Genomic DNA, 9,675 nt, shown 5'->3' on the forward strand with positions numbered 1-9,675 from the left:
ATGCTGAGCGTGTGTGTATGTGTATGTGTGTGTGTGTGTGTGTGTTTGTGTGTGTGTGTGTGTATGTGTGTGTGTATGTGTGAATGTGTGTGTGTGTGTCTGTGTGTGTGTGTGTGTCTATGTCTATGTTTGTGTGTGTATGTATGTGTGTGTGTGTGTATGTGTGTGTGTGTGTGTGTGTGTGTATGTGTGTGTATGTGTGTCTGTGTGTGTTTGAATGTGTGACTGTGTGTATGTATGTATGTATGTGTGTGTGTGTGTGTGTGTGTGTTTGTGTGCGTGTGTGTGTGTGTGTGCGTGCGTGCGTGTACAACTACAGCTGACGTTTCGGTGACCGCCTGTCACCTTTCTCACGGCAACATTAACTGGCTCTTTTCCAACTGCAGCTAGGTGTCGCTACTAACAATGCGGTCCCAAACGTGACGTATACATATCTCTATATTTGTTCTCCAGCACAAGTAGAGGAGCAGGTGGCAGAAGAACTGGAAGAAGACGTGAAGATTGTGATAGAAGACGAGAGGTGGGACGGACAGTCCGGGATGGATGACGACCTCAGACAAGAGGAGGAGATGTTCCAACAAGACCAGGCTATGATGGAAGACGAAATCAAACAAATAGAGCAAGACGAAGCAGAGGTTAGAAAAGAAGAGGAAGAGTTGAAAAAGGAAGAAGAACAAAATCTGGATGACCCATATCTTGCGGAAGAGGAACAAGAACTGGAGATGGAAGAGGAAGACATGAAAGAACAGGAGAAGCAGATAAAAATGGACGAAGAAGAGATGAAGAAAGAAGAAAAAATGGAGATTGAGGAAGAACGAGGGGAGAAAGATACTGCAATGGGTAATTGGATAACACTTCATTCGAATCACTCATCTTATTTTTGATGGTGTTCTTACTTACTGAGGTGGCTTTGAAGTTTCGCGTAGCTAATCAAAGTTGTCAAAAACATAGGGCGTTGAGTTTGCTTTGAGCTGAATGATATTCTTTGCTCTAATCATATGTGCTTCAATGACTGGTTTCCACGACTTTTGTTCCTTAGTGGTTTCAAGAAACTGTATACGTATATTCCATCTTCTTCTAGAGAAGTTGTAATCTGCCGCGACTTTTCTACAATACTAGTATATCCCTAGGCCTCAAATATCAGTAGCAGGGTTTTATTTATGGGGAGGGGAAGTGTGGTACTGCGTTGGTATAATACCATGTACACCTTTTCTCTACTCAGGGGAGCAGATTCTCTGACAAGCATAAAATTCAGCAAACATTTTGAACTGAAACTTTTTCCCTCCCTCCCTCCAGTTCCAGAAGCTGAGTGCTCATTGGACGTTCTCCGCCCGTGTGTGGATACGTTCGTCACTTCCGTGGGGTCACGTGATCCCTGGTGTGACGTCATGGACACCCACCTGACCTGTCTACAGGACGCTAAGAAGAACTGCAGTTTCTCAGGTATATAGACATTCCAGACATACCTAGGCACTGTGATCGACTTAACTGTTTTAGTGTAAGTTTGGCACTGTAGTCTCATTGTAGTTTCACTGTAGTCTCATTGTCTTGCACTGTACTCGAGTACTCGTCCGCGTCTGGTGACTGTTAAGGGTTTACAAAGTTCCCCTTAAGCCCCTATCTCACTGAGTGGAGGCACTGTTGAGGTATGTTGAATTTGACAACGCAAACATACCTTCACCGTACCCTCAGATACAGGTACCAGCATGCATCCAACAAACTCCTACATGCCTCCAACAAACTCCAACGTGCCTTTAGCAAAGTCGCTGTATATTGAAAAATGAGAAAAATTTCATTTTGTAATTTTTATTAATTGATCGCAAACTGTATCTGTCTTTGTTCGGCCCGTTTGCCCTTTGACCCGGAACACGTGAGAGTGACGTCACTCGAAGTTTGCTGGGCAGGCGGGTCGCACGGATCTTCTCTGTTCTCCCTTTTCAAGATTGTTTCTTCTCGGATTTGCTGATATGGAGTCTGATTTTGTGCAAGAGAAGACGGGACATCGATGTAAAGGGTGTCGACTGTCGGTGAGAGGCCATCCTGGTCCATATGGCCGCGGGAAGTGCAAGTTTGAGCGACGAGAAGGTTCATCGGATGAAGAATACTTCAAGCAGCAGCGGGGCAGCGCTCACGTGGAGGAGAAGTTGCGGAGTCTCCGGCGCGACAGCAAAGTTTCCGACCTGGTGCGGGCGGTCTGGTCAGACAGCATCTCTGTGGACACGGACGAGACGCAGGTGAGACAGTCGAGCTCACTCAACTTGGAGAAATCGTCGGTTTACAGCAGGGAGAACGCCAGCACTCGGGCTAGAAGCGAATCCCCTGCAGTCCAGTTTTCCCGCCATCGCGCACGTAACGTTAGTACCAGCAGAGAGGCTGGGCCGGCGAGACCAGAAAAGCCTGACATTCGCGATCTCAGAAAGTCTAGGGCCTTAGTCAGGGAAGTCGACATAGCGCTGGACGAGTTGTTGGTTTCAGATACCAGCCGTGGGAAACAACCCAGGAGCAAGCGTTACGAGGATCGCGGCTCCGTCTCAAGTTTGTCGCAGTCAGACAGCACGGAGTCAGATTTCATGAGAAAACTCAGGAGGCGCCAGCGACGCAGGGGGTCGCGCGGGAAGAGTTGCAAGATGAAAGGGGAACGTGTCTCTTCGAAACTTTTCATATCACGCCGGCGCTGGGATAGCTATGATTCGGACACTTCTGGTATGTCTGATGATTCCCGCTCACGTTCTAACAAGCGCCGCCGACGCCGGGCAGGTAAGAGCGGACGAATTCGTACTATTGATGATTCGGGCACCCGTCATGTCAAACTTGATTGGCCACAACATAAGCTGCACTTCCCAGGATATGGAAATAAAGGGGGCGTGGCTAGTGATCAGTTATCCTTGCTAATGTTAGTACACGGCTTTCTGAAGAATGTTCTTTATTCGGACCGGGTTTCGGTTGACGCAGAGCATCAGTTAGTTTATCTGGCAGACCTTACGTTCGATGTTGTGAACTATGACTGGAAGTTAGTTCGGGAAGTCCACGCGTCTTTACTATACGGGGTAGGGTATGGATCGCTCACATGGGGTAGCCGCGGTACCTTTGATGCCATCAGAGAGAGACACTACCGGACACAAGCTGTCGCCGCTCGTGGCAACGTGTCGTCATCGAGGGCGGAGCCTGTCAGTGTAGCTTGTGTGGCGGGAAACAGGCCGCGGTATTGTGGCGAGTTTCACTCCGGTACCTGTTCCTGCAATCCGGCCACTGGAGTACACGATGGAATGCCCCAAGACTACACCACGTCTGTAGTGCGTGCTTGATAGTGCGGGGCATTCGAGCACCACATCCGACTCAGGATTGCCAGTACAAACCCCGGCCATTTGGCGGCTCCACAGACAGAACAAACCACAACTCCGGAGACCCCGATCACCTCTCCCAGGGACTCGGTCCTTCACGCGAACTTTCACAAGATGATCAAGTTACATGAAGAGTTCGCGACACACGGTAATCTTCACAATTTTATCGGCGCACTTAGGCCAGTACTAGTGAAATCAAAGCTGAAAATATATACTTGGAGAACGTTACTCGAGAATTATGAACACAGACATACGGATAGTTGGTATTTGGAATTCGTATTTTATAATATATCAATATTCCGTCAGAGCTGTTTAATCCAACGTCAGTTTTGCCTCATAGGAATCACTACGTGACATTCAGTCTCTCATTGGTAAGCTCGACATTCTCCACCTGGGCGGTTGTTTATATCTCGAATGTTGAAGCTATTGCGTTCATTACTGCGGAATCACCACAGTCTGCGGTCGTCACGGGACTTCCGATCGGGCTTTCTGTGGTGGCAAAGAGTCAAGGACACATACAACGGTGTATCTATGATGGTTCCCGACATTTCTGGCTATCCGGACGAGTTGGTTATGACTGACGCTGGTGCCACGGGGTACGGCAGATTTCGCGACTCGGGACAGTTCTTCACAGTGTGTTCTCAGACCACGTGTTGGGGAAGTTCGGATCAAAGATACGCTCGCTTGAGATGTTGATAATCGCCCTCGCAGACAGGAAACGGGAGCCCGTTGTTTCGGACAGCGTATTTCTTTATACTGTGATAACATGGCCTGACGTTTGTTTACGTGTTGAAGTCGGACGTGATCGGTATCTGCAGCCTGTGCTAATTGTACCGTGATAACATGGCCTGACCTGTGTTTACGTGTTGAACTCGGAAGTGATCGGTATCTGCAACACGGGGCTAATTATATTGTGATAACATGGCCTGATGGGTGTTTACTTGTTGAACTCGGACGTAATCGGGATCTACAAGACTGTGCTAATTATATTTTGATAACATGGCCTGATGTGTGTTTACGTGTTGAACTCGGACGTGATCGGGATCTACAAGACTGTGCTAATTATATTTTGATAACATGGCTTGACGTGTGTTTACGTGTTGAACTCGGAAGTGATCGGTATCTGCAACACGGGGCTAATTATATTGTGATAACATGGCCTGATGGGTGTTTACTTGTTGAACTCGGACGTAATCGGGATCTACAAGACTGTGCTAATTATATTTTGATAACATGGCCTGATGTGTGTTTACGTGTTGAACTCGGACGTGATCGGGATCTACAAGACTGTGCTAATTATATTTTGATAACATGGCTTGACGTGTGTTTACGTGTTGAACTCGGACGTGATCGGGATCTACAAGACTTTGTTAATTATATTTTGATAACATGGCCTGATGTGTGTTTACGTGTTGAACTCGATCTACAAGACTGTGCTAATTATATTTTGATAACATGGCCTGATGTGTGTTTACGTGTTGAACTCGGACGTGATCGGGATCTACAAACTCTGCTAATTGTATTTTGATAACATGGTCTGACGTGTGTTTACGTTTTGAAGACGGACGTGATCGTAACCTGCAGCCTGTGCTAGTTATACCGTGATAACATGGCCTCACGTTTGTTTATGTGTTGACCTCGGGCGTGAACGGGATCTTCAACACTGTGCTAGGGAGCTGTACCGTGATAACATGGCCTCACATGTGTTTATGCGTTGACCTCGGGCGTGAACGGGATCTTCAACACTGTGCTAGGGAGCTGTACCGTGATAACATGGCCTGTTCAGAGACTGTTCAGAGGCTGTTCAGAGACTGTTCAGAGACTGTTCAGAGACTGTTCAGAGGCTGTTCAGAGACTGTTCAGAGACTGTTCAGAGATTGTTCAGAGACTGTTGAGGGGCCCAGATGTAACATACACATGTATATTTTAACATGGCCTGACGTGTGTTTGTAAACTTGTGGAATTCGGATGCGATTTGAATCTGCAACGCTGAGCTTATTGTACCGTGATAACATGGCCTGACGTGTGTTTATGTGTTGAACTCGGAGGTGATCAAGATCTACAGCACTATATGCTAGTTATACCGTGACTACCTGGCCTGACTTGTGTTTGTAAACTTGTGGAACTCGGATTTGATTTGAATCTGCAACACTGTGCCAGTGATATTAAGTTTCCTTATGTTGCAGCGAAAATATTACTTTATGTCTAAATACGGTTTTGACCCTACTAAGCAGTTCACTTTACATGGTTTTGCAGTAAACAAGAATTTTGCTGATCAGAGCCAGGTGGTCTAAGACTTAACAATGTTCAGAGAGAGTGTTGTATGTTCCAGTAATGGAGATTAAGATTTCTCCCTTTTGTCCTTTATTATTATGGTGTAACATGGCGAACGGCGTTCTGAGGATCACCTACTTAATTAACAAGTTCTATTGAGTACCACGTTAGGGTTTGCTCTAATTTAGAATGTTAACAGTTAATGTATATTCATAAGTTGACGGCATTAGTCTGTATTTGCGAGTTCCCTGAGTTACTAGGTTACGTTTGTATTATAGAATGGTAACGTATATCCAGAGGAAGACGATGTCTCAGTAGCGTCGTTGAAGGCATTGCAGTGTTTCTAGAGTAACCGTTTAGAGTATTAATCGTTTGGTAATATGTTTATAGGTAGTGGGGTGGTGGTGTTTTCTTCTTTATTCGTTTTTTAGTGTATCTATGATATTATTTCTTTTCTTTTAGCGGTTTGGCCTTTTATTTTGGTGTTTTTCTCCGAAAAAGTTTTACTGGATTAAACTTTTTCCTTTTTCTGCCAAACCGTGTCTTTGTTTGAGTTTGTCCGATAATTTGAGAAAAATTTCATTTTGTAATTTTTATTAATTGATCGCAAACTGTATCTGTCTTTGTTCGGCCCGTTTGCCCTTTGACCCGGAACACGTGAGAGTGACGTCACTCGAAGTTTGCTGGGCAGGCGGGTCGCACGGATCTTCTCTGTTCTCCCTTTTCACCCTCCGCCACCCCTTTCTCCGCCAAATGTTATCGAAGGTTAAGAATTTTATTATAGTTGTCGAAGTAGTGTTGTGTTTTTCTCCGAAAAAGTTTTACTGGATTAAACTTTTTCCTTTTTCTGCCAAACCGTGTCTTTGTTTGAGTTTGTCCGATAATTTAACGCAAATGCCACACGTCAGTTTATGTGCGACCGCAGGCCAGGGGAAATTGACTAAAAAAGAGCAAATGTATCACAATGAACAAACTCCAACGTCCCTCAACAGCACCTCAGCTCAGTGAGATAGTGTCTTATGGCAAACAGATATTGTTTACGCATATTGTGATACTGTTTCCTCTTCCAGCGCATATCGAGGCCTATCGATTCGGCTTCATGGACATGGCGTCCGCCTACGTAGAGTCCGGACTGTGTCCATCATCTACCTTCAACAACCTGGAAGAGGACAGAGTCTTTGAACAGCTGGAGGACACGAGGGAGGGGATCTACAACCCTGGTGATGAAGAGGAGGAGATGGAGAAAGAGAGGATGGGGGAAGAGAGAGAGATGGAAAGAGAGAGGATGGAGGAAGAAAGAGAGATGGAAAGAGAGAGGATGGAGGACGAGAGGGAGATGGAAAGAGAGATGATGGAGGAAGAGAGAGAGGAGAGAGTGGAGGAGAGGATGATGGAAGAGCAGAGGATGAGTCAGGAAGCCAGGATGCAGAATGAGGAAATGATGCGGGAAGGTGAGATGACAGAGGATAACATTACGTTGACTGCGTAAAACTAAATTTAGATGGGGTTTTGAAGCATTAAATACATTCAATGTCCGATTGTTTAGTCTAAACAATATTTTCTATTCCGGTCCTACTACCTGTCTTCTGAGTGTTACTGGAAGGTCGGGGCCCTTGGCTCCGCTCAAGGGTTTGACTGGTAGTACGATACTTAAGCCCCTGTCACACCATCGACAAGCTTATGCCGTATTTCTTGATCGTCACAAAGTTGCCAGATCAGAAAATCTCCAGAGACTCAGCGTATTTTTCACATGAAAATGTACCCATCACATCTAAAAGGTCGCGCAATATCTCTTGAAGAATGCTGAGCGCATTACTGCCCAAAATGTCAGTTAGAGCTTGCAGACTGGTCCATTTTGCTGCTGTGTGGCAGGGTCATATGTAACCATTCCAACATCCCATGGTACATGTGCGTCATGTAAAACTATATGTTTATATACATCGTGATCAGAGTCTAACAATTCTATATCTCCAACATACAGAGTCCCGGCAAGAGTATGCTGAGCGTCAACAAGTGACAAAACAAGACAACACAGGGCGCTCTAGCGGAACCAGTCAAAGCGGTAGTGCGGCCCTCACTCTTACCGTTGCGACTACGCTTGCAACTTTCACACGATAGATGAAATGAACCGCCGTCCCTCTAAAGTGGGCCTACACGTAAGAAAAGTGGAATTCGAATGTCAAAGATCGAAATACCATTTCTAATACAGTATGTTCTATATAATCACAGCAGTGTGTAATAGTCTTATTCAAGGATAAGTTTGTTGAATGCGATGCCTGATTTAATTTCTATAGTTGTCATAATACAATGTACATTATATAATTTCTAATGCCGTTATCAAAAAGGTCTTCTGGTGCTTGAATGATCATATTGCTGCTTCAACAGTGGAATTAGATACATAAATCGCGCTCCTAGCGGCCGGCCCTACCATTGCCGCCGCTCTAGGGGGAGGGGGTCATTAACCCCAGCCAGCGAGAGATTGTGTAAACACAGGCTAGTTGACATCTGTACCGCAAAAAAAGAATGTTTATATCGTGATGAGTTATAAAGAGAACGTGATAGAGCTAATACTGCCTGAATATGTTGTATAATGTCTCTTCCTTGATTAAAATAATACTTGATAATTTATATTAATTAGCATGAAAGTCAATCTGTGTTGGTAGAATACATTGTAGCAAAATTGCTAAACTTTCCTTCCAACACTATAATAACGTAGGGACTTAACATTTAAATAGAAAGGGTCATTCTGTGAACAAGGTCGACGGAGATTGACCGAAAATTTTAAGTCCTTACGTTATTTTAGTGTTGGAAGGAAAGTTTAGCAATTTTTCTATAATGTCTTTGCGACTGTAAATACCAAAAACGTTTAGCGATATATTTCCGGAAAGAAATGCATTCTCGAACTTTTGACGTATCGCAAGTACCCCTAAGTAGACGTACGGGGCGGCTAATGCTTTTCCAGAAATAAGATACAACATATAATTGTCCGTAGACAATAGTAAGCTAAGATTTTACAAAAAATGTCAAATCTGAATGCTCGATGGAATATTATATGAATCACAATGAGTCTAATGAACGATCAGCCATATATAATAAGCACATGTAGTAGAGATAGAAAGGGCCCGCTATAAACAGCTCCCTGTCCACGAAAGATTATATACATATTGCTAAATGAATGCAGTGGATTATGAATTATATTTCATTAGTCAGTGTACACACTATGAATCTGAAAGAAACAGATTATTTCAAACAGTTGCCACAATCTCACCCGAGCCTTTGCCTTCTAATAGATCACACAAAGAATCTATATTTCTACTTGAAGCACAAAATCCAATCGTTATACAACACGTTGGACAACCAATTGACCACTAGCTTCAAAAAAGAAGTCAAACCTCACAATAATATACATTGTACCATATAAATTTAGTTGATTAGACCCTAGTGTCATGTATCACACTATTTTATGCTCTTAGATTTTTGAGACTGTACGTGCAATCAGCCTTCGGTGACCGGGCATGATTTTGCATATAATACAACTATATAATCTTGTCATACCTGAAGGTATTGTCAAAAGATATTATCCTTTACACAATTATGCTATGCCAATAAATGATGATGGTCGATGCACTAGTATATACTTTTTGTGTGCTATTTGTTTCATACTATAAAATCTTCAAAATTAGACATCAAGAGAAATAATGATCGACTTTGTGCACCTGTGCTTACAACTTATGAATTATTAGAAATCAATAAACCTACACATAATTTCTTTCAGTTATCATTTTCACCGACAAAAATTTTGATTAGAACACTAGGGCAAAGTCATCACAACAGAACTGCTCTTACCACTTGTATTACTACGCCACCGTATGGATTATACAAGTACTGCAGTGATGTTTGCAACTGCGCATGCCAAGATTGCATAAGGCAGTTTTGCTATATGCCCAGGACCTCCTCTGTTGTACATAATGTATATGAATTCAAAAATACATGCCTAATATCATATCTAATAATCTGTCTCTATACGGGGGTGAAATCATTAACACAATGTGTTGCAAAT

General features: G+C 43.7%; 1 protein-coding gene across 1 annotated transcript; it reads left to right on the forward strand.

Moving 5' to 3' along the window:
• Positions 1–369: 369 nt before the first annotated feature.
• LOC118425529 (golgin subfamily A member 6-like protein 2) lies at positions 370–9,248 on the forward strand. The gene is made up of 4 exons (XM_035834430.1): positions 370–840; positions 1,297–1,443; positions 6,686–7,066; positions 7,597–9,248. The coding sequence occupies exons 1-4, from the start codon at positions 540–542 to the stop codon at positions 7,731–7,733; spliced, it is 966 nt and encodes a 321-aa protein (XP_035690323.1). The 5' UTR covers positions 370–539; the 3' UTR covers positions 7,734–9,248.
• The last annotated feature ends 427 nt before the right edge of the window (positions 9,249–9,675 follow it).

Source organism: Branchiostoma floridae, chromosome 11 (genome assembly GCF_000003815.2).
Source record: "Branchiostoma floridae strain S238N-H82 chromosome 11, Bfl_VNyyK, whole genome shotgun sequence".
NCBI classification, from domain to species: Eukaryota; Metazoa; Chordata; class Leptocardii; order Amphioxiformes; family Branchiostomatidae; genus Branchiostoma; species Branchiostoma floridae.